Source organism: Ursus americanus, chromosome 29 (assembly GCF_024610735.1).
Source record: "Ursus americanus isolate L20-20 chromosome 29, mUrsAme1.1.p, whole genome shotgun sequence".
NCBI classification, from domain to species: Eukaryota; Metazoa; Chordata; class Mammalia; order Carnivora; family Ursidae; genus Ursus; species Ursus americanus.
In genome coordinates this window covers 9,900,236-9,925,760 of record NC_142155.1, presented here as the reverse complement: position 1 = coordinate 9,925,760, position 25,525 = coordinate 9,900,236, and the positions used below count along the sequence as shown (strand labels likewise).

General features: G+C 42.9%; 1 protein-coding gene, 1 non-coding gene and 1 pseudogene across 3 annotated transcripts; 1 reads left to right on the top strand and 2 right to left on the bottom strand.

The window, feature by feature from the left end:
* Positions 1–2,843: 2,843 nt before the first annotated feature.
* On the bottom strand, positions 2,844–3,735 carry LOC123797179 (sororin-like; annotated as a pseudogene).
* On the bottom strand, positions 3,735–25,525 carry CGAS (cyclic GMP-AMP synthase). 2 transcript variants are annotated; one of them, XM_045803668.2, is made up of 5 exons: positions 24,229–25,525; positions 18,025–18,244; positions 11,937–12,179; positions 8,968–9,070; positions 3,735–4,234 (listed from the first exon to the last, which is right to left on the bottom strand). In XM_045803668.2, the coding sequence occupies exons 1-5, from the start codon at positions 24,877–24,879 to the stop codon at positions 4,195–4,197; spliced, it is 1,257 nt and encodes a 418-aa protein (XP_045659624.2). In that variant the 5' UTR covers positions 24,880–25,525; the 3' UTR covers positions 3,735–4,194. The 2 variants fall into 2 exon arrangements, with proteins under 2 accessions (XP_045659624.2, XP_045659619.2); XM_045803663.2 differs by lacking the exon at positions 3,735–4,234 and adding an exon at positions 5,927–7,471.
* On the top strand, positions 17,616–17,719 carry LOC123797718 (small nucleolar RNA U13). The gene has a single exon (XR_006781043.1). It is a non-coding gene; the product is annotated as a small nucleolar RNA U13 (small nucleolar RNA).

Genomic DNA, 25,525 nt, shown 5'->3' with positions numbered 1-25,525 from the left:
AGAGGCAAAAGATCTGTACTCTGAAAGCTATAGAAGACTTACGGAAGAAATTGAGGAAGACCCCAAAAAATGCAAAAACATTCCACACTCATGGATTGGAAGAACAAATATTGTTAAAATGTATATGTTACAAAAAGCAATCTATACATTCAATGCAATCCCTATCAAAATGCCACCAGCATTTTTCACAGAGCTCAAACAATTCTAAAATTAGTATGGAACCAGAAAAGAACCCAAATAGCCAACGTAAAATTGAAAAAGAAAACCAAAGCTGGAAGCATCACAATTCCAGACCTCAAGCTATATTAAAAAGCTGTAGTCATCAAGATAGTATGGTATTGGCACAAAAACAGACACATAGATCAGTGGAACAGAATAGAGAACCCAGAAATGGACCCTCAACTCTACGGTCAAATAATCTTTAAGCAGGAAAGAATATCCAAAGGAAAAAAAGACAGTCTCTTCAACAAATGGTCTTGGGAAAACTGGACAGCCACATGCAAAAGAATGAAACTGAACCACTTTCTTACACCATGCACAAAAATAAATTCAAAATGGATGAAAGACGTAAATGTGAGACAGGAACCCATCAAAATCCTAGAGAAGAACATAGGAAGTAACCTCTTTGACCTTGGCCAGAGCAACTTCTTGCTAGACACCTCTCCAGAGGAAAGGGAAACAAAAGCAAAAATGAACCATGGGGACTTCATCAGGATAAAAAGCTTTTGCACAGCAAACAAAACAATCAATGAGACTACAAGGCAACCTTCAGAATAGGAGAAGATATTTGCAAATGATATACCAGATAAAGGGCTAGTATTCAAAATCTATAAAAAGCTTCTCAAACTCAACACCCAAAAAACAAATAATCCAGTCAAGAAATGGGCAGAGGACCTGAACAGACATTTCTCCAAAGAAGACATACATACAATGGCCAACAGACACATGAAAAGATGCTCAACATCACTCATCATCAGGGAAATGCAAATCAAAACCGTGATGAGATACCACCTCACACCTGTCAGAATGGCTAAAATTAACAAGTCAGGAAACAACAGATGTTGGCAAGGTTGTGGAGAAAGGGGAATGGTGGGAATGCAAACTGGTGCAGCCACTCTGGAAAACAGCATGGAGTTTCCTCAAAAAGTCAAAAGTAGAACTACCCTACGACCCAGCAATTGCATTACTAGGTATTTATCCAAAGGAGACAAACAGTGACTCAATGGGGCATATGTATCCCAATGTTTATAGCAACATTATCAACAATAGCCAAACGGAATGTGCCCAGATATCCACCGACAAATGAATGGATAGAGAAAATGTGGTATTATATACACAATGGAATATTACTTGGCCACCAAAAAGAATGAAATTTTGCCATTTGCAACAACACAGGTAGAACTAGAGGGTATTATGCTAAGTGAAATAAGTCAGTCAGAGAAAGACAAACACCATATGATTTCACTCATATGTGGAATTTAAGGAACAAAATATGAACATAGGAGAAGGGCAGGAAAAATAAAATAAGATAAAAGCAGAGAGGGAGACAGACCATAAGAGACTCTTAACTACAGGGAACAAACTGAGGGTTGCTGGAGGGGAGGTGGGTGAGAGGAAGGGGTAACTGGGTGAGGGGCATGAAGGAGGGCACATGATGTAATGATCACTGCAACTGATGAATCACTAAATTCTATCCCTGGAACTAATAATACACTATATGTTAACTAAATGGAATTTAAATTTTAAAAGAGGGGGAGCAGGGGAAGCAGGGTTCCCCCAGAGACAATAGACAACGTCCCCGCCCCCTCCCACCCCGCCCCACCCAAGTCTGCTCTTAGCAACTCCTCAGGCAGTCTTCTGGTGTGAGAGGATCCAAGGGAAGCTAAAAGTTAAAACTGCTACGGACCCTTGCCCCTTCCCGGTAGGTGAAAAGCGCCTCCCAGCACTTCACAAGGGTAGCTGCAGGACACTAGCGGGACTAGGACTAGGACCGCTCAACCTGTTTTCCCCGGACACTGGAGTAGACTCTGCACTTTATTTTGTATGAGTGACAAGTGGGGCACCTCCTGCCATAGCCTCCTTTCCTGCCCTGTGCTGGTGCCCAGTCCAGACGCTGGGGCCTCAGGTTCTGTAGCCCCTGGCGGCCACACCCTGCCCCCAAGCAGCCAGGGTTCCACCAGCCGGGCACTGAACCGAACATCTCAACAGCAGAACAGAGTTATGAAACCCAGCTTCTCCTAGTAAACGCTTATGGTCTGAGACCCAACCAAGACTTCCCTCCCTCCTTCAAAAGTGTGTCCAGCTTCTTCCTCACAGATAGAATTGTCCCCAGTCCATGAATTCTCTCCTCGACCATCTACAGAATCTAAGAGGGAACCCAAGCCTCTTTACACATAGATGGGCTTGTGGCTGCGACCAATAGACGACAACGCAGGGGGTACTGCCCGGGGCCAGCGGTGGCCCCTGCAGAGCAGCTGCATTTCCCAGCAAGGGCACAAGTCCTCTCTCACCTTCAATCCCAAACCTTTCACCTCCCCTGGCTGTGCCAGTAACTCCTGCCCCCTAGTCTGCGGCCCAGCTGCAAAGTGGCCAGGCTAGTCTGGGAGAGGCTGCCAGGTCAGACTAGACACTGGACAGCAGTGCGTGGCCGGGCCAGGCGAGCCCCATTTCCCGAGCTGGCTGTTGCTGCTGCACGAGCCCTCAGAGGAGGACAGGCCTCCTGTAGCAATAGCAGGTGTACAGGTAATAAGGCCAGGGGAGGGGACCCCAAGTGTCTTCTCCACAGGGACGGGGGGCTATGTACAGGGTGGGGAGAGTATAGCCAGGTACACCTCCATGCCATCTCATTTAACCAAAACGTCAAACTCAGCAGCTCCCCACTCGGCATTCATAGACGCAGCCCACTCATCAGGCTCTGATTTCGGGGTCTCCGGCATCTTCTTCTCCCGTTTCTCTTTCACGGCTGGTGGGGGGATTCCCGGGAGTTGTATCTGGGGCCCAGGGCTTCCCAGGGACCCTGGGGACTTCAGTTAACTTTGAACACACCACAGGTGAGACTCTGGCCAAGTCTTCTGACCCCAGCAGCCCCTCGAAACCAAAGCAAGGCAGACGGGTAGCCTTGGGTGGCAGTGGAGGCAGAGCCCGGGTCTCTAGCCGCTGGAGGACCGCCTGGACAGAGACGGACATCTCCAAGTCTCCAGTGTCCAGGTCTTCTTCCCTGGAGTTGGACTCAACGTCACAGGACTGGTGGTGGGGGTGATGTGGATACCACATGTCTTGAAGAGGTCCTCCAGAGCAGGCTCCTTGCTAGGAGGGTTGTTTTCCTTCTCCAAGAAGAAAGCAATCCTTGGGCTCCTTTGAGGTATGTGGACAGACAGGATCTCTACAGTATGGGCTACAATCTTCAAAATGATGGGCTTTCTTTTTTTTTTAAGTTTTATTTATTTATGTAATCTTTACATCCAACATGGGACTAGAACACAGGACCCCAAGATTGAGAGTCACACGCTCTTCTGACTGAGCCAGCCAGGCACCCCTTAAAATGACTTTCTGACTAGAGCCACATGGGGTGCCTTGGCCAGATTTCAGGAAGGGTGCTCGATCAGGGCCTGATTTCTGCTGGGACCTCCACAGAGACTGAGTAGGAATGGGACCCTGGGCCTGGAGCACCGGGCAGCCCCTCTGGACCACATTCGCCTCTTAGACACATGAGTCTTGGTCTCTGTCTCTGCCACCACTTGGGCTCACACCAACCCAGAGGCTGATGGAGACCCTACATGTCTTATTTTTAAAAAGTAGTTCCCATTTTCCCCTTTATTTTTCATCACAAGATGCAACCACTTTATCTTTTAGCCATTTCTTTTTTTAAAGATTTATTTACTTGAGAGAGAGAGAGAGAGAGAGCAAGCATGAGCAGGGGGAGGGGCAGAGGGAGAAGGAGAGGGAGAATCCCAAGCAGACTCCTCGCTAAGTGTGGAGCCTGCCCCAGGGCCTGATCTCATGACCCTGAGATCACGACCTGAGTCAAAATCAAGAGTCAAATGCTTCTTAACTGAGCCACCCAGGCACCCCTTAGCCATTTCTAAATAACATGCTTATATTGCATTTTCTTGGTTTTTCAATTTGCTTTTATCTACTCATTTCCCACTATAAGAGAAGTAATTCAGCCCATTCATACCTGTGATGGTTATACTCTTAGTGTGGTTCCATGACTCTCACCTCCTGGGATTTGTATCTAGTTAATAAAGATATGAACATATAACTTAAGTTAGTAACCTAACTCAGAGAGAAGTCTTGCCTTTGCCATTAGCTTCTGGTAGGTAATCACTAAGCCCCTGGAACACGCCAGGAAGTCTATCAAAGTGATTTATGGTGGGGCTTTGAGTCATGACCTCCAGAGTGGTTGGACTCTGAGGTTAGACCTGTAGGCAGTCAACCACTGAGCTCCAATAAAACTCCTGGACACTGCGGTTCAGATGAGCTTCCCTGGTTGGCAATATTTCATGTGTATTGTTACTGCCAATGCCAAGAGAATGATGCATGCATGACCCCACAGGGAAGGGAGAAAAGAAGCCCTGTTTGGTATCCTCCCAGACTCTGCTCTATGTGCTCTTCCCTTGGCTAATTTTAACCCGTATCTTTATCCTGTAATAAATTGTAACCAGTAACCAGGAGTATAACGGTCTCAGTGAGTTCTGAGTTCTTCCAGCGAATTATCAAACCTAAGAGTGCTTTTGGGAATCTCCTGAAATTGCAATTGGTGTCAGAAGTGAGGCTGGTCTTGTAGGGGCTGTTTTTCCCCTGTGTAGTTGGCTAAACTGGCACAACACTCCTGAGTGAGACCCTTCCCCTGGAATATGTGTGGGACCTGTGACTTGCTTCCAACCAATTAAATATGGTAAAGGAGATGGAAGGTACATGATTATGTGCACGCAATTATGTTAAATAAGACTGTAGCACAGCCTCTTGTTGGAGTCTCTCCCTCCCTTGAGCTCTGATGTGACCAGCCACGTTGCGTGGGCTGCCAGTGCTGGGCAGCTGACATGGCAAGGAACCCAAGGCAGTTCCTAGCAGCTAAGGGCAACCTCTGGCTGCCAGTCAGAAAGAAACTGAAGTCCTCAACCTTACAAACGTATGGACCTAAATACTGCCAGCAAAGGTGGATCCTTCCTGGTCAAGCCTCAGATGAGACTGCAGCCCCAGCTGACACCCTGATGGTAGCCTTGTGAGACCCTGTGCAGAGCCATGCCCAGGATCTTGCCCTCACACACTGAGAATATCAATGTGTGTTGTTTGAAGCCACTAGGCTTGTGGTAACTTGTTATGCAGCAATAGGAAACTATAGAATCCAGCCCCTCTACCCCACTGTCACCATACAAGCACTCAGCCTGTTCCCTTATCCTCCCCAAATAACTCATCATAATTTTATAGTTTTAAAGATTTTATTTATTTGTCAGAGAGCGAGCAAGAGAGAGAGCGAGCACGCACAAGCAGGGGGAGCAGCAGGCAGAGGGAGAAGCAGGCTCCCTGCTGAGCAAGGAGCCTGATGTGGGACCCGATCCCAGGACCCTGGGATCATGACGTGAGCCAAAGGCAGGTGCTTAACTGATTGAGCCACACAGGCTCTCCCAACTCATCATAATTTTGATAAGACTAAGAGTCAATGGTTATATTATTTTGACTTCATATATAAATACAGCTGAGCAATATTCTCAAATCAGACTTTTCTCACACGCATTCATTTTTCCCCTGAAATTAAAAGAAGTTTGGATTTTTGTTTGTTTTTTGTGTAGCTTTCTATTATTTACATTCACTGTCCCCAAAACTCCCCTCTAAATGTCTAACTTTTCTCTTAGTATGCTCAAGTAGGTTGTTAAACAAGATGTATAAAATGCACAAACCATAAAGAAGACTAATAAATTCAACATTAAAATTTTAAAACCTTGTTTACTAAAAGACACCAAAAATGGTAAAGACGCTCCACACAACAGAAGTTATTCATTATGCAGACAACCAACAAAGCATAAATATCCAAAATATATGAAGAACTTCTACAAAACAATGAGAAAACAGTACAATAGCCAATAAGAAAATGTGCAAAATATACAAGTAGGAAAAAGTTAATGAACAGCAGCTGCCTCTAAATTGAATGTTGCCTGAGAAGAGGAGAAAGGGTGATTCCATCTGTTCCTTTAGGTGTTGTACCATATGCATGTATTGCCTTTTCAGAAATACATATAAAAGTGTTACTAAAGGGGGGCCTGAGTGGCTCAGTCGGTTAAGCATCTGCCTTCAGCTCAGGTCATGATCGAGCCCTGCACTGGGCTCCCCATTCAGCAAGGAGTCTACTTCTTCCTCTCCCTCTGCCTGCTGCTCCCCCTACTTGTGCCCTCTCTGTCAAATAAATAAATAAAAACTTTTTTAAAAAGTGTTACTACAAATAAAAATAATAAAAGAAAATAAATTATGTTTCATATTTGGCCACGTGCATTATTCGGCATTTTGCTATGACTTTATGGATTTCCTGCGATATGTAGAGACAACGTAGGACTTACATTTTCATTTCCTTCTTGCCTATTCTAGCATAAGACAGGACGTTACCTCCAAATATATTTGAACATTGAACAAAGCCTACCAGTTTTATGGAGGCAATGATCATTTCTAATGTTGTCTCTTACAACTTTCCACACACATTTGTGCTAGATGAGAAGTACTGTTCAATAAGTGCTTGAGGAATTTAACTCAGGTGATATGTATTTTGCCCTTTTTTTTCTTTAATTTTATTTGTAAGTAATCGCTATACCCAACATGGGGCTCAAAACTTACAGCTCTGAGATCAAGAGTCACATACTCTACCCACTGAGCCAGCCAGGCACCCCTTGTCCTTCTTTTTATTCCAAACTGGTAAAGCTTTTCGATTTTAAATACTCCTTTTGCTTCTTATTCCTTGACTACTTTCTTTCCTAGGATGATCAATCCTTTTAGACTGATTAGAGTTTAGACAGCTGAGAGCTAATCATTATTTACATGTATTGTAATCGATCACTGATGTGACAAATTTCAAACATTCCAATTATTAAAAAGTCACTCTAATTCTTGATTCTTTTTAAAAATATAATTTCAAAATTCATGAAAAACTGGAAATCCATTGTTTCTTTCATATTCAATTAGCTGTGATAGAAATTCTTTACTTATTTTGTCAATTTGGTCCCGAGAGAATAGATTGAATCCAGGAATAAAATAATGCTGGAGTTGTTCGTCCTTGAGGCACTCAAGGAAGTATGTCACACAGTTATCAAAGCAGAGCTCCAGGTCTCTGGTGTGCCACTGACTGTCTTGCGGGTCCTGGGTACAGACATGAAAGAAGGCAGTTTTCACATGGTAGGAGCAGAATTTATCCAGTTCCTTTCGGGGTCCAAACTTTGTTTTCAATTGTTCTAAGAGATACTTCATTAGTTTTAAGCAATCCTTCCTATTGAATAAAAAGGAAAACCACTTATTTTTATTTATTTACAACCTGCTTCATTCCACAAAAAGCTTTAGGTATCTTCCAGGAAAAATATATGAAGATACAATAAACAATACAGACAACATATATATAAATACGAAAAACAATAAAGACGCATAAATATAATTATAGGGTCATCCTAAAACTTGGTTATGTTTTCAAATATATGCTTTGAAGTTTCAAAAACATTTTATTCTTCCCTCTTTCCTATTTTTAGCTTAAATATTCTATCAGGATGAATTCAACTATAGGAAACTGGCAGGTATTTATACTATTCATTCAGTCATTTAGTACCTAGAAAAATCTTGTTTTAATTTTTATTTAGTAGTTGACAAAACATAATGCTTATAGTCTTATCAGAAATATATTTTTCTTAATGCCTGTTTCAAAGACTACATATGAAGCCTTAAAAAGCCTCCTATGGGACGCCTGTGTGGCTCGGTTGGTTAAGCATCTGCTTTGGGCTCAGGTCATGATCCCAGGGTCCTGGGATCAAGCTCCCGGGCTCCCTGCTCGGTGGAGAGCCTGCTTCTCCCTCTCCCTCTGCCTGCCACTCCCCCTGCTTGTGCTAGCGCTCTCTCTTGCTCTCCCTAATAAATAAATAAAATCTTAAAAAAAAAAAAAAAAAAAAAAAAGAACTTCCCACGCCAGCACTTTGGATGTTCTTGTTTTGACATTTTAACTTCTGTGAACCTTCTACCGGACAACTTTAGAAACTCGAATGATTTCCTTTCAATCTCAGTTCTTTATGGTGTGTATGCTAACAAGAAAAATAATTACCCACCTCTCAGTGTTGCTTCAAGTTTAGCTAGTCAGTCGCTGGCCTTCAACACAAACAAACCATCTAGAAGGCACCAGTATCAGTACCTAATAAGAGTGATCTTTTGGCCTCCTCCCACTCTGACATTAATACTCATGACCTTGAAGCCACCAGAATACTAAGACACACCCAATTGTTGTGGCTAGCCATGGTGAGTGTTCATATCCTCTCACTCTGCCATACTTCATACAACTATCTGATCTAGGTTCAGGAATATGCTCTCTGGCCTTGCCTTCTAACAACACTATTTCCTTGGGCCCTTGGATCTGGCTTCCTGGTTTCATGCTCATCCTCTAGATACTACTCCAGAGTCAATCCAGCCATGCACTGCCCTCAGGACTCAACTCGGCAATGATCATCTTCAGGTTAGAGCTATGAAATCAATAAAGAATTAAATGTTCAGGGGCGCCTGGGTGGCTCAGTTGGTTAAGCGTCTGCCTTCGGCTCAGGTCATGATCCCAGGGTCCTGGGATCCAGCCTCGTGTTGGGTTCCCCGCTCAGTGGGGAGCCTGCTTCTCCCTCTCCTTCTGTTTCTCCCCCTCCTCGTGCTCTCTCTAATAAATAAATAAAATCTTTAAAAAAAAAAAAAGGATTAAACGTTCCACAGACAATCCACCATTTAACAAAATAAGGAAGTTACCTGCAACATTTTACTCCATCAGTTTCACAGCATGTTTTGGAATGTCCATGACTTTTCAAAAGGTCCTTTTCAATGTGAGAGAAGGATAGCCGCCATGTTTCTTCTTAATTTCCAAAAGAAAAATAGAAAAGCACTTTACCAAAAACATTCATATGCGAACAACACAATACTGTAGTGATTTCCTTCACTAAAATATCACTCTGGAAAATTTCTAGGGGGAGACAGACCAAAAGAAGTGAATAGATAAATAATGTAATTACATATTAAAACAAGTGATTTGAGGGTGCCTGGGCTGCTGTTCTGTATGGATAGATGTTTGTGATTTGTCGCGCATAGCCGACCACCCGGACGTGCATATACACGGGCAGGCTGAGGAATATCGTTTGTGAGACTCAGGCTGTGTGAATAACCTTGGGAGCCTACTTGTTTGAAATATATTATCTGGCCTCCAGTTCAGAACCGGCCCTTCTGTTCTGGATGCCAAGAGCCACAAATCTTGCCTCACATCCCCTCCTGCTCCAGGCTGGGCTGGCCCCCCAGAATGGAATCCGGGAAGGGAGGCAAATACACATAGCCCAGGTTCCTTGAAAATATAGAAACATGATACATGGAAATGCAGCTCGTTCCAAACTGCACGTAGGCGAACAAATGTTTGATTTCAAACCCTGTTATTTGCCCCATAAATATGGCCCTTATGGGGATGGTCAGTTGGAAGTCTCAGGCGAGGGAGGAGGTTCCACCCAGGCCTCTGTATCAGGACTCCAGCCGGACTGTCTCCACCGGGTTCCCCGGCTGATGAGGCTGGATGTGGTAAATACCCGATTTGATGTAACTTTGCCTTATTCTTACTTATTGCCTACTATTACCTTCATCTATGTGTACTCCTGTTTCTTTGAGGTTTCTATAATAAAGTTTTCTTTCCTTTTCAAAACTGAAACACGGCTGTTGTGAATCTTTTGTGCAGAACAGTGGCTCAGTCAGTTAAGTATCCGGCTCGTGATTCAGCTCAGGTCATGATCTCCTGGGTCATGGGATTGAGCCCCACATGGGGCTCCACACTCAGTGGGGAGTCTACTTGAGATTCTCTCTCTCCCTATGCCCCCCCACTCTCTCTAAAATAAATAAATAAATCTTTAAAATAATAAAATAAAACAAGTGATTTGAAGCAGACAATGGGCTGAGATAGGAAAAAATGGTGGGGAGTGGCAGGGAACTTTATATAGGTAGCCCTGATAAGATGTAATACCTTTTATATATTGCTAAGTTCAGTTTTTTTAATATTTTGTTTCAATAATAATTTAAATCAATTGATTCAAATTTTTTGTTAATTTTTTTATACCATCCTTGTAAGTTTTGGTATTCATGTAGAATGAACAAGGAAACATTTCCTTTTTTTCTATTCCTTGGCAGAGTTTATATAAGAATAGAATGATTTCTGCCCTTCTCCCCAAGTTTTACCATGGCTAGCTCTTTTACATTCTGACTACCCTATTATCTAGTTGGTTTTATACCAGAAATATATGATTGGTTTATAATTTAAAAATCAATCAATATACTCTGTCTCAACAGAATAGAGGAGAAACATATGATCATCTCAATCAAAGCGGAAATGCAGCTAATAAAACTTAACATTCTATTCAAAATTTAAATAAAAAACATCTCTCAGTAATTTAATTCTGGAGGGAAACTTGATCTGAGAAAAGGTAGATTTAAAAAACACATAGCTACGTAATATAAGGTAAAAAGTTGAGGTTTTTCCTTTGCAATTAGGAAGGCAGGATGTTGGTTATCCCCATTTCTGTCCAACATGCCCTGGTTATCCTAATAAGCACAGTGAGGGAAGAAAGAACAGGGACATAGCATTGGAAAGGAAGAAACAAAGCTATTACTCTTGATAGAAGATATAACTGTGTATATAGAAAATACAAAAGAAGCTGGGTGACAGGTAGGTGTAAGTTCAACATATTCTTCAATCTACTTTTGGTTTAAAACTTCTCATAATAAAAAGTTACAAGCGCCTATGAGTAAATCTAACAAAAAATATGTATATAATGTTCTTTAGATTTACTTATTTATTTGAGAAAGAGAGAGTGGGGGAGGGGCAGAGGGGGGAATCCTCAAGCAGACTCCCCGCTGAGCGTGGAGCCCGACACCAGGCTCAATCTCACGACTCATGAGATTATGACCTGAGCCAAGTGTCCGAGAGTCGGACACTTACCTGACTGAGCCACCCAGGCATGCACCCACCCCCAGAAACTTTCAAGTAGATTTGATCAAACCAGTATAGAGATGCGCAAACAGGTTTAGAGAGGCTTGGTTAACTAGCCCAAGATCACACATCTAGTAGGAGAAAAAACCTCAGGATTCAGATCCAGGGTAGTCTGACTCCAAGACCAGTACTGCCCTTCTCTATTGAAAATAAACAAGCAAAAAGTAACATTCAAATGTGGGTTAGAAGACATTTTAAATCTGACTATTTGATAGTACTACTACAACTATGCCTTTTTCAATTCCATTCCTCACCAAACTCCCATCTTACAGTCCATTTAGCCTGATGGCTCTTGATAGTTACTGTTCTAGTATATAACATTAACAACGCTTGGGGAGCCTGGCTGGCTCCACGGTTAGAGCATGTGACTCTTGATCTTGAGGGAGTGAGTTCAAGCCCCACGTTGGGCATAGAGCTTACTTTATTTTTTTCTTCTGAAGATTTTATTTATTTATGAGAGAGAGAGAGCACGAGCAGGGGGAAGGGCAGAGGCAAAGGGACAAGCAGACTTCCCACTGAGCAGGGAGCCTGATGTGGGGCTTGATCCCAGGACCCTGGGACCATGACCCGAGCTGAAGGCAGACACTCAACCAACTGAGCCACCCAGGTGCCCCCATAGAGCTCACTTAAAAAAAAAAAGAAAAAAAAAAGGACAGACCACACTTTTATGTCTTTAAGTTAACCTTCACATTCAAGATACCTTGAAAACCATTTCCTTCCTTTGCATGCTTGGGTACCAGGTAAAATGGCTGTCGTCTTAAACTGGTTTTAACTTTTGTTCCAAGCCACTGACTGATGGGCAGTCCTTCCTGGGTGCTAGCAGGCCAGCTGCTTTTTGACTCCAAAGCCAGGATTATATCCACAGATATTTCTTTAGGTTTTCTAATAAGAAGTGTTACAGCAGGGCTCCCCCTCTTCTTCTTCTCCATAATGACATCTGTATCTGTTTAAAGGTATAAAAGGGGAAGATGGCATTTATCAATCCAATTTTCTGTGAAAATAACACACCTGTCATTGAAGATCTATAAAGTGCCAAGTCTAAGGTGAAAATGAGTTCAAAAGTAGAAACTGACTCCATAAAGCAAAGTGTTTCTCCCCATTTAACCAATATTTATCGATACCTACCATAGGGAAGCATTGTCAAAATGCTGTCTGGTATAAATGATGAGGAGCCCCTGAAGACTTTGGGCTTTGGGGGTGCTGTGACTAAATTTTCACTTAAATGTATGGATGGCAGTATGGAGAGAAGCCTGGAGAAAAGAGCAGATGACTGGCAGGGAGGAGACAGGCAACGGAGAAGACCACAGGAACAGTCCAACCCAGAGGGTGTGTGTGCCTGTGGCACCACAGAGGCAGGCGGCATGAAGACAAGGGAGCAATCCATGTTCACTGCAGCATTACTCACAACAGCCAAGACACGGAACAACCTAAGTGTCAATGGATAGATGGACGGACACAGAAATTGCGGTTACATATACACAGTGGAATATCATTCAGCCTTAACGAAGAAGATCCTGCCACTTGGGACAACATGGATGGATCTGGAGAGCGTTATACTAAGTGAAATAAACTAGATGCAGAAAGGCAAATACCGTATGACCTCCCTTTTCTGTGGAATCTAAAAAAGCAGAATACATAGAAGCAGAGGGTAGGATGGTAGTTACCGGGGGTGGGGAGGCGGGGGAAATGGGGAGATGTTAGGTACAGAGTACAGTTATGTAGGATGAGTAAGTACAGAGATCTAACGTACAGCATGGTGACGGTCAACACTACTATGCTAACTACTGGAAACGAGCTCAGAGAGTAGATTTTAGGTACTCTCACCACACACACAAAAGGCAAGTATGGGAGAAGGTATGTTAATTTGCTTGCCTGTGGTAATCACTTCACTACGTATATTACGTCAGAACAGCAAGTTGTACACCTTAAATACAGCTGACCCTTGAACAACATGGGTTTGAAATGCGCAGGTCCACTTAAATGCAGACTTTTCTGGTAAATACAGTCCAGTCCAGTAAATGTATTTTCTCTTCCTTACGATTTTCTTTTTAAGTTTTTAAATTCCAGTTAATGTACAGTGTAATATTAGTTTCAGGTGCACAATATAGTGATTCAGCACTTCCATACAACACCCTGTGCTCATCCTGACAAGTGCCCTCCTTAATCCCCATCACCTATTTAATCCATCCCCCCCACCTCTCTCCTGGTAACCATCAGTTTGTCCTCCGTAGCTAAGAGTCTGTGTCTTTTTGTCCCTTTGCTCCTTATTTTGTTCCTTAAATTCCATACATGAGTGTGATCATATAGTATTTGTCTTTCTCTGACTTATTTCACTTAGTGTTATACTCTCTAGCTCCATCCATGTTTTTGCAAATGGCATTATTTCATTTTTTATGGCTAAATAATATTCCATTGTATATATACCACACCTTTATCCATTCGTCAATCAATAGACACTTGGGCTGCTTCCATATCTTCGCTATTGTGAAATAATACTTCTATAAACACAGGGGTGCATGTATCCCTTTGAATTAATGTTCTTGTATTCTCTGGGTAAATACCCAGTAGTGCGATTGCTGGATTAAAGGGTAGTTATATTTTTAACTTTTTGAGGAACCTCCAGACTATTTTCCAGAGTGGCTGCACCAGTTTGCATTCCCCTCAACAGTGCATGAGAGTTCCTTTTTTTCCACATCCTTGTCAACACCGGCTGTTTCTTGTGTTTTTGATTTTAGCCATTCCAACAGGTGTGAGGTGATATCTTTTAGTTTTGATTTGCATTTCTCTGATGTTGTCATGATAAATATCTTTTCATGTATCTCTTGGCCATCTGCATGTCTTCTTTGGAGAAATGTCTGTTCATGTCTTCTGCCCATTTTTAATTTTTATTTTTTTATAGATTTTATTTATTTGACACAGAGAGACACAGTGAGAGAGGGAACACAAGCAGGGGGAGTGGGAGAGGGAGAAGCAGGCTTCCCACCAAGCAGGGAGCCTGACGTGGGGCTTGATCCCAGGACCCTGGAATCATGACCTGAGCTGAAGGCAGACACTTAACAACTGAGCCACCCAGGCGCCCCTGCCCATTTTTTAATTGGATTATTTGTTTTTTGGGGTGCTGAGTTTCATAAGTACTTTATATATTTTGGATACTAATCTTTATCAGATATGTCATTTGCAAATATCTTCTCCCACTCTGTAGGCTGCCTTTTAGTTCTGCTGATTGTTTCCTTCGCTGTGCAGAAACTTTTTATTTTGATGTAGTCATTCCTTATGATTTTCTTAACATTTTTTCTCTAGTTTCCTTTATTGTAAGAATATAGTATAATGCATATAACACAGAAAGTATATATTAATCAACTGTTTATGTTATCAGTAGGGCTTCCAGTCAACAGGAGGCTCCTAGTGGTTAAGTTCTGTTAAGTTATATATAGATTTTCGACAATGCGGGGAGGTTGGTGCCCCAACTGCCCTGTTGTTCAAGGATCAACTGTACAGTTTTTATTTTTTTTAAAAAGACACAAGTAGGGGCGCCTGGGTGGCACAGCGGTTAAGCGTCTGCCTTCAGCTCAGGGCGTGATCCCGGCATTATGGGATCGAGCCCCACATCAGGCTCCTCTGCTATGAGCCTGCTTCTTCCTCTCCCACTCCCCCTGCTTGTGTTCCCTCTCTCGCTGCCTGTCTCTATCTCTGTCGAATAAATAAATAAAATCTTAAAAAAAAAAGAAAAAAAAAGACACAAGTAGCAGAAATGAGAGCAATTAAAGAGGTCCAAATTGACAAAACTAGTAGATGGACTGAATCTGTAAGGTAAGAAAGAAGGTAGAAGTTTGTAATACCATCCCAGGATTTTGACCTGGGAAATGGCTGATGTTGATGTGATTCTTCAAAATGGAATAATCAGAAGGAAGAAAGAACGGGTTGAGATGCACTTCATTTTACACACACTGAGCTCTAGGTGTGTGGAAAACACCCAAGTGAAGATGGCCATTGGATAGGTGGCTGTGGTGGTCAGAAATTCGGGAAAGGCCTCTAGATGAGAGACACTGGTTTTGGGATTGGGAGCTGTACAAGCAGTAGTTAAAGACTACTCCTAGATAAGACTTCTGGAAGGGACCACAGTGAGAGAAAAGATAGAGGACCAAGGAGGAAATCTTAAAGAAGGCCCTCATTTTCTGATTACTTAATCTGTAAAACCCACTTCTCGCCCATGATATCCTTCTACCCTCCTATTCCTACTAAGAAGTGTCCATCTAGGGGCGCCTGGGTGGCTCAGTCGTTAAGCGTCTGCCCTCAGCTCAGGTCATGATCTCAGGCTCCCTCAGCGGGAAGCCTGCTTCTCTCCCTCTCCCTCTGCTTGTGTTTCCTGTCTCACTGTCTCTCTGTCAAATAAATAAATAAAATCTTAAAAAAAAAAAAAAAAAAAGAAGTGTCCATCTACCTTTCAAAGGCACCCTTGCACAAAGGCTACCCTCTCCTTCTTAAGCACCTTGTTTCTTCAATTGTTCCCTCTCTCCTCAACAGTGGCTGCCCCCTCCCTACTGGATCATTCCTATCTGTATATAAAGGGTTCTAGTATGTCTCATTCTAAAATATACCTCTCTCTTGATCCCACCCTGCCTCTTCCCCACACTTACCCATCTTTCTGTGCCTTTCGCAGCTGAGACCTTATAAAGACATGCCTACACATGCTATCTTTACGGCATCCCTGCCCTTTCTCTCTTGTGTGCTCAGGACCCCACTGGAACTGCTAAGTCAATGTTACCAACAAACCCTACAAAACTGTAGACCAAATCCAATGGTTTCTGGACATCAGTAGCACGCTACACACTGACCGCTCATTCTGCAAAACACTTAGTCTCCTTACCTCCTTCTCTTCTCCCCAACCTCTAACAGGATCCTTCTCTTACCACTCTACTTTTTTTTTTTTAAGATTTTATTTATTTATTTGACAGAGAGAGAGACAGCCAGGGAGAGAGGGAACACAAGCAGGGGGAGTGGGAGAGAGAGAAGCAGGCTTCCCGCTGAGCAGGGAGCCTGATGCGGGGCTGGTTCCCAGAACGCCAGGATCATGACCCAAGCAGAAGGCAGATGCTTAACGTCTGAGCCACCCAGGTGCTCCTCCCCTTACCACTGTACTTAACACTGCAACTCCTCCTCCCCCATCCTATCCCCAAAACTCCTCATCCCTCTCACTTTGCTATACTTTTTCATCATAAAACTTACTACTTCCTAGTATATAAGATAATTATGGTTTCCATTTGTTATTAATTGTATGTCTACCCTTACGTAACCATAGGTACAGAAGGGTGAGGGTCTTCATCTATTTGTTCATTACTGTATCCCAAACACCTAGAACATCTGGTACATTAGCTGATCGATGGATACTGACTCATGAATAAATGAATCAACCCTCTCTGCCTACGTGGTCTCATCCATTACCAATGCCATTTATATGTTTACATACAGCCCAAACATATCCTCTGAACTTCAAACCCATATCCAATTACATATTTGACATACTCACTTCAGTGTATCATAGGAATCTCTAACTTAAAATATCCCAAGCCAAACTCCTCTAATTCATACCTCAAAATACATTCCTCTTCAGTCCTTCCCATCGTAGAAAACGGTACAATCAATCCACACAGGTGCCTAGTCAGAAACCTAGAGGCCTTCTTTAATTCAACCCTTTCTCTCAACCCCTACACGTAATCCAGAAGTAAGCACTGCTGCAAGCTCGGATGTGTCTGCTTCTCTCCATCCCCACCTCCAGGTAAGCCACCACTATCTTTCACCTGAATTACTTCAATATTTTCCTTTTTCTTTTCCCTATTTGTCTTTTTAGAGTATCTTCTCCAGAGAAGCCAGAGTAAACACCTAAAAATACAAAGTCAATCATTATTCCTTAATTAAAACCTGAATGAACATGAAATCAATCTGAATTCATTTCCAGGATCTACAAGTCCTTGCACAATCTGGTCCCTGGCCACCTCTTCAACTTCATTTCATGGCACTCTTCCCCTTGTCCACATAGGCCTCTTTTTGTTCCTTGAGCTTGCCAAGCTCTTTTCTGCCTTGGGGTCTTACTCCACCCCAATTGCTACTACTTCTCCCAGTTCATTCCCTTCAGAGTACTCAGTGCAATTTGTGTTTACAAGCTTCAAGGGGCGATCCCAGTGATTTTATGCAACCACATGTACCCAGTGACATAAGACAGCTGTCCAGTGAATATTCAATGGAGACCAAAATAGAACTAATCAACATTTAGGAAGAATGCCAAGAAAATGTAGTAAACTAAAATCAAGAGCAAAGAGTTGTTTCTAGAAGGTAGTCATCAACAGTCTGCTGCAGAGAGGTCAAGAAAGATCAGGAGAGGATCCTTTTGTAGTTCATAAGTGTGATGACTGGGTGTTCACGCTGTTGTGTGACATATGCCTCCCTCAAACCCTGTTATGACCTCGGCACTTTACCTGTCTGATATGGAAAAAAAAAAAAATCAGGAGAGGAGTGTACATTGGCAATTAGTAGGTATGATTAGAACTTTAGGAATCAGGGGCGCCTGGGTGGCTCAGTTGTTAAGTGTCTGCCTTTGGCTCAGGGCGTGATCCCGGCGTTGTGGGATCGAGCCCCACATCGGGCTCCTCTGCTATAAGCCTGCTTCTTCCTCTCCCACTCCCCCTGCTTGTGTTCCCTCTCTCGCTAGCTGTCTCTATCTCTGTCGAATAAATAAATAAAATCTTAAAAAAAAAAAAAGAACTTTAAGAATCAAAAGTCAAAAATCTTACCTTGAATGTTTTTAATTTCTTCCTTAATGATCTTCCTAAACTTCAACAGCATCTTAGAAGCTGATAATATTTCGTCTTCTAAAAACTGACTCAGAGGATTTCCTTTAGGATTTCTTTTGAACTTCACAAAATAATAAGCACCACTGTTGCAATATTCTTCTAGCTGAATTCTGGGGACCTCCAGTTTGAACATTATATCAAATTCATTAGGAGCAGAAATCTAAGAAATAGTAAAAATAGCACTGAAATGTTGGTTTGTGCATATTTTCCAAGCAACTGCAACTTTTTTCTTGAAATATCCACTTAACACCCTACTTTGAAAAGCAAGATTCCTAAGATTTATACCCTCTGGAAGTGGGATGAGTAGAAGTAGGAGAGTGTTCTTGTTGTGGTTTGTAGGTTCCATACTCTTTTTTTTTAACCAAGAGTACGCATTATTTTATAATTTAGAACAATTTTAAATATCATGCAAGCTTTTAAAATCTATACCAGCTTTTTTCTGATTTTAAAACTTAATTAAAAACCTATAAAGTGCTATATTTTATGTCACAAGATACACACTGCAGCCATCCTCCTGTCACAATGGTCTAAAAAAATGTGTGTAGTCATGTGCTGATGCAAAGGCCATCTTGTCAGAGCTGCTGGTCACCCAAGTAACTGTGAGTGCCAAGTCATGCACTACATTAGTGTCTTTGAACTCCAGCATTTTATTTTTTTTTAATTATTTTTTTAAAGAGTTTATTTATGTATTTGACAGAGAGAGAGATAGCGAGAGAGGGAACACAAGCAGGGGGAGTGGGAGAGGGAGAAACTGGCTTCCCGCTGAGCAGGGAGCTTGATGCGGGGCTCGATCCCAGGACCCTGGGATCATAACCTGAGCCGAAAGCAGACGTTTAATGACTGAGGCACCCAGGTGCCCCCATATCTTTAACTTTAGAAGACAGTGTCAATTTTTTAAAGAGGTTATACCAACCTATCCTCTCTTCATCAAGGTAAGGGAGTTTCAGTTGCTCCACATCTTCTAAGATGGCACTGTCAAGTCTTTAAAAAATTTAGCCATTCTACTGGATAGATGTGGGGTAGAATCTCATCATGACCTTAATTTACATTTTCCTGATGATTAATGACCTTGAATACGTTTATTGTTATTCGGATGATATATTAAAGCATCTATTCAAGTCTTGTGCCCAATTTTAAATTGGTTTGTCTTTTTCTTACTGATTTGCACTAGTCCTTTGTCAGATATACATATTGAGAGTAACTTCTTCCAGTCTGTGGCTTGCATTTTCATTCTCTCAATGGTGAGAAGAAATTCAACTCTAATGAAGTCCAATTTATCTATTTTTATAGTTAGCAATTTTGGTGTTTTTTTTAATTTAAGAAATATTTGTACATCCCATTGTTATGAAGATACTCTTCTATGCTTTCTTCTAGAAGCTTTGTTGTTTTACCCTTCATCTTTAGGTCTATTTTATATCTTGAATTAATTTTTGTCTATGTGTGGTAGGTGGCTCTCATAGCTATCCAATAGGCCCAGTATTGATTATTGAAAAAAACCATCCTTTCTCCCATTGAATTACACTATTGCATATATTTTGTACTCAACTGAATTATATATGCAGGTCTGTCTCTGAACTGTCTACTCGATTGGCCTATTTGTCTATCATCGCACCAATAATAACTGCTTAATTAGGGTAGCTTCATAGTAAGTCTTGCTTTTTGACAGGGTAAGTCCTCTGACATTTTCTCCTTTAGAACTGCCTGGGGTGGGGCACCTTGGTGGCTCCGCTGGTTGGGCGTCTACCTTCAGCTAGGGTCATTATCTTGGGGTCCTGGGATCGAGTTCTGCATGCGGCTTCCTGCTCTTGGGGAGCCTGCTTCTCCCTCTCCCTCTGCCCCTCCTCACCCCTATGTTCTCTCTCTCCCTCTCTCTCTGCTCTCTCTCTCAAATAAATAAATAAAATCTTAAAAAAAAAAAAAGAATTGCCTGGGTTATTCTAGGTGCTTTGCATTTCATTTCAATTTCATTTCATTTTCATTTCATTTTTTAAAGTAGTCTTCACTTTCATTTCATTTTTTTAAGTAGTCTCCATGCCCAGCGTGGAGCCCAACGTGGGGCTCAAGACCCTGAGATCAAGACCTGAGCTGAGATCAAGAGTCAGATGCTTAATCAACTGAGCCAGCCAGGCACCCCCCCCTTTGCATTTTCATTTAAATCTCATAATTAGCTTGTCAATTTAAACAAAAAATTGATTTTTTGATTTTGGGATTTTGACTGAATTGCTCTGAATCTATGTAGATCAATTTGAGGAAAACTGAACATGATATAGATTTCCATTTATTTAGTCTGTTTTCAAATTTACTCAGCAATGTTTTGAAATTTTTATCATCTTTAGCAAGATTTATTCCTAAATATTTGATGTTCTTGATGCTATTATAAATGGCATTTTTACATTTCATTTACACTTTTTTTGTTGTTAATATGTTGAAGTACTTTGATTTTTGTTTACTGACTTTGTATCCAGCAATCCTGCTAAATTCACTGATAATAGTTGAATAACACAGATTTGAATTGGACAGGTCCATGTATATACGGTTGTTGTTTTTTAAACACTACAGTATTATAAATGCATTGTGCCTTCCTCATGATTTTCTTAATAACATTTTCTTTTCTCTTCTTACTTTACTGTAAAACATAGTACATAATACATATAATGAACAAAGTATGTGTAACTCTTACTGTTCATCAAAAAGTCAGTCAATACTAGGTTCTTAGTAGTTAAGGTTTTGGGGAGTCAAAAGTTATATGCAAGGGCGCCTGGGTGGTTCAGTCGGTTAAGTGTCCGCCTTTGGCTGGGGTCATGATCCCAGGGTCCTGGGATTGAGCCTGCTTCTCCCTCTCCCTCTGCCTACTGCTCCCCCTTCTTGTGCTCTCTCTCTGACAAATAAATAAGTAAAATCTTAAAAAAAAAAAGTTATATGCAGATTTTTGACTGCATGGATGGGGAAGGGTTGGTGACCCTAGTCCCTGTGTTGTTTAAAGGCCAACTGTTTTTCTAATAGTTTGTACAAAAAGTCAAGTCATCTGCATAAATAAGTTTTATTATTCCTTTTCTGATCTTATGCATTTTGCTTCTTTTTCCTGCCTTGTTACATGGGCTCTATGTACTCCTTTACCTCCTCTTTTGATCAGTTATGACCATAAGATTCATTCACATTGTTGCATGTGGCTGTAGTTTATTTCTTTACTGGCTAATGTATTACCGGCTAAAACCACTACAAGTACTTGATTTCTATATAACCTTTCACTCAGCCCAAACTATATGATTGGTAAATTGCAAAGAGACAAAGAGAACATTATGGGATGGCAATTACACAGAGAATTTCTATAAGAAATCTTCCAAATTTTCACCTAGAACTTGACAATATTACAATAAAATATATGAATAAAAATGTGTCAATATAGAACCAAGTAAATAAATTACTGAGAGGTGTGTCTATCCTTTTTATCAATTACAAAGAGTTTGGAATCTAATTTTGAAATCCGAGTATATGAATAACAGAAGAAAATACACCAAAATGATAACAGTGAATAAAATAAACAGGAATAATATTGCTCTTCTATATGCTTTTCCTAACTCTCCAGGGCCATCAACATGGAAAAGGGGTGAATATGGGAAAGGCTGAGAAAAGTGGTGGGGGAGAGTGGGCAATTGTGGGAGCCTGCTACTGAATTAACTGGTGGAGCCAGGCAGTGGATCAACTCTACAATGAAAGTATTTCGGTTTTAAAAATCAATACAGGTTTTAGGTAAAACAAATTTCATTCTATTTCTTCCAACAGTGTATGATTTTTTAAAAAGGAGGGGCACCTGGCTGGCTCAGTCAGAAGAGCACATGACTCTTCATCTCAGGGTTGTAATTCAAGCCCCACTTTGGGTGTGGAGATTACTAATATAAGTTCAACTTTTTTAAAAATAAAAAATAAAAATAAAAAGGAGACTGGTTTTGGGGCACCTGGCCTGGCTCAGCCAGTAAAGTTTGCCCCACTCTTTATCTCAGGGTCCTGAGTTCAAGCCCCACTCTGGATGTGGAGCTCACTTAAGGGGAAAAAAAAAAGGGAGACTGGTTCTGACTGGAAACTGCTTTAAACATCTTATTGTTCCTGAACTGAATGATATTTATGTAATAAGGATCATACTTAAGCCAGACAATCTAATGAAAATTTTGCTCACTTGGCTTTCAAAAAACTTTAGATGGAATCATATAGTCTTCAGTGCTAAAAGAGTTTAAGATTCAAAGACTGGGGGCGCCTGGGTGGCACAGCGGTTGGGCGTCTGCCTTCGGCTCAGGGCGTGATCCGGGCGTTATGGGAACGAGCCCCACATCAGGCTCTTCTGCAATGAGCCTGCTTCTTCCTCTCCCACTCCCCCTGCTTGTGTTCCCTCTCTCGCTGGCTGTCTCTATCTCTGTAGAATAAATAAATAAAATCTTAAAAAAAAAAAAAAAGATTCGGGGCGCCTGGGTGGCACAGCGGTTAAGTGTCTGCCTTCGGCTCAGGGCGTGATCCTGGCGTTGTGGGATCGAGCCCCACGTCAGGCTCCTCCGCTATGAGCCTGCTTCGTCCTCTCCCACTCCCCCTGCTTGTGTTCCCTCTCTTGCTGGCTGTCTCTATCTCTGTCGAATAAATAAATAAAATCTTTAAAAAAAAAATTCAAAGACTGATACATACACTGTCTTTTTAGCAATAAACAAATATCACTGAGTCCACACCAGTGAAATGGGCAGCTGTTTAGGCTACAATTTATGTAAAACATTCTGTGACAAGGGAGTTTACAATCCAGGTGGCAAGCCAAAAGAAAAATACATGAAAGGTTTAATTTCCACTGAAAGCCACCAGGTTAAATGCTTATCATGGGAATGAAATCTGACTCTGCTACCCTAGAAGGCAGAGGTCTTGAGAGAAATCAGCCATCCTTTCTTCTTGAGCACACTCATTCATTCATTCGTTTGAATACTTGCTATGTGTTAAGGCTTAGAAATACAAAGATGCATAATATTTGGCTAGAGGTTAACAATCATTTACTTCTGAAGGAGAGAAGTTAATTGAATAAAGCCAATATGTAACTACAAAATAAATTATGATCACCTAAATGCTCTCAGCCTCTATTTCTGTTCATGCTACCTCCAAGATTTTACACATCTACTGGAGGTACACAGCCCAGCCCTGAAAAAACTGACAGACTGGGTGAAAACACAACTAAAGAAATCTGCCCCTGGGGGCGCCCGGGGGGCTCAGATGGTTAAGCGTCTGTCTTCACCTCAGATCATGATCTCAGAGCCCTGGGATCCAGCGGGCTCCCTGCTCAGCGGGAAGTCGGCTTCTCCCTCTCCCCCGACCCCGCCTCTTCCCTCCCCCCAGCCCCGGTTGTGCGGTGCTCTCTCTCTCTCTCATGAATAAATAAAATCTTAAAAAAAAAAAAAAAAAAGCCACCACTAGTCAGGAAAGAATCTCCAGTCAGGAATCTGCTCCTAAATCTTCACTTCATACTGGAATGAAGACTTTAATAACTCAGCCACACACAAATAAATGGAGCCGTGGAATACACACCCTAAAACAATCACACTGTATGTGTATTTAGGAGGTACACTTTTAGGATCTGTAGATTTTTTCTTAAAATTTTTAACCACTCACTGTGAGGTTCCCATGACATCTGTAAAAGAAACTGGGGAGACAGGAAGCTCGCAGGGACTGGGGACTGACTGAAGATGTTCTTCCTATAGAGTTTTTCCCATGGGAAGAATGTTCCTACATATACTAATTTTGTGGAATTTTTCGCACTCCTGATTATCCGAGTCAGAATTTGACTAGGGCACACCAAGTATAGCACCGTTACAGAAACTCAACACAAATCTGCTTGCACTAATGAATCTATATACATTTGAATTCCCTCAATAGTAGTGTCTTGACAGGAGCGGGCAACCAACATTGGTTTAGCTGTACGTTCGTTGGATGTATAGATGGATGAACGAACAACTGTTCCTCTTTTTGGTTGGAACCATGTCACAGGCCACAAAGGAACAAGAGTCTGAGTTACTTCCGAAGGGAAGTGAGGGACCGCGCGACCTGCGGGAGCGGGGACTATCGGGCGGCTGGGGACAGGGGCGAGGGAGTAGGCGGGAGGAGAGGCGCGGGGCGGCTCACCTTCACGTGCTCGTAGTAGCTTCCGGTGCGCAGCAGCGACACACCTTCGAATTCGGACTCGCAGCTCTGCAGTCTCCGCAGCAGGTGGTCCACAACCCTGTTCACAACCTCTGCCGCCTCTGAGATTTCCTGGCGCCTCAGCCTCAACTTTTCCAGCACCGCTCGGGGCTTCCAGGCGCCCGGCGCCGCCCCCCTCCGTCTGAGACTCGAGGTTGGAACCAGAGGGCCGAGGCCGGAGACCTCCGTGGGCTCTGGCAGGGCTCTCTGCTCCCCGGCGGCGCGCGCGCCCCTCTCGCGGCGAGATCCAGTCCTGGGAAGGGGCGGCCCCGGGGCCGCAGGAGGCGCCATCTTCTCCGCGGGAACCGCCAGCCCCTCCACCACGTCCTCAGCGCCCAGAGGCGCCCTTTTAGCGCGGGTAGTCCGCGCGCGCACCTGTGGTCTTTCCGGGGAACTTGGGGCACTCTTCTTCCGCCGGGATCCAGATGCCCCGACGGGGCCGCACTTTTGTGCTTTGGGCCCGGCGGCCCCAAGGGCGGCTGGATGTTCGCTGGGGTCCGCCCGGGGACCCTTCACTCCTTGCGCCAAAACCCTGGGGGTGGCGGCTCCGGCCCTCGAAGTTGTCCGCGTGGCCTTTCCGCGCCGGGGATCCATGGCTTGCGCTCTCTGTTCCGCGAAAGGAGGGAGCCTCGGCTTCGGAAAAGGCCACGGGAGGAGGAGCCGGCAGTCGCAGCGGGAAATGAAACTTAAATATCTGGCGGGAACGCTGGGACCGCGGAGTGGGAGCACGAGCCCAGGCGGAACGCTGGGAGGTCACGGGGAGCCACGCCCCGGCCGCCAAGGGGCGGGCGGCCCACGGTGCCGGTGACTGGAGAGATGCTAACTTTCTCACCCTCCAGTGCACGCGGGGTCCCCCGGCGGCAAGCACACTGAACGCAACCAGAGGGCAGCAGAACACACTCTCAAGGAGCGTTGAAAGCTTGACAGGTTTGCTGGCATACAGCCTAAAAGAATTTTGGGAAACTACGGAGCTTCTCCCACATTGAAGCCAACAGAGAAACTTCCATTTTTTTTAAAGATTTTATTTATTCGTTTGAGACAGAGAGAGAGAAGGAGGAGGAGGAGGAGCAGGGGGAGGGGCAGAGGTAGAGGGAGAAGTAGACTCCCTGCTGAGCAGGGAGCCCCATGCGGGGCTCAATCCCTGAGACCATTACCTAAGCCTAAGGCAGAGGCTTAACTGACTAAGCCACTCAGGCGCCCTGACACAGAAACTTTTTAAGTGTAAGTTTAAGTGAGGGTA

Coding starts and splice junctions, on each gene's coding strand:
- CGAS (XM_045803663.2), bottom strand. CDS start 24,879: ATGGATCCCCGGCGCGGAAAGGCCACGCGGACAACTTCGAGGGCCGGA. Junction 18,245..24,228: donor GCTACTACGAGCACGTGAAG/GTGAGCCGCCCC, acceptor ACTATTTCTTAG/ATTTCTGCTCCTAATGAATT. Junction 7,472..8,967: donor GATGGAGTAAAATGTTGCAG/GTAACTTCCTTA, acceptor TTTATTCAATAG/GAAGGATTGCTTAAAACTAA.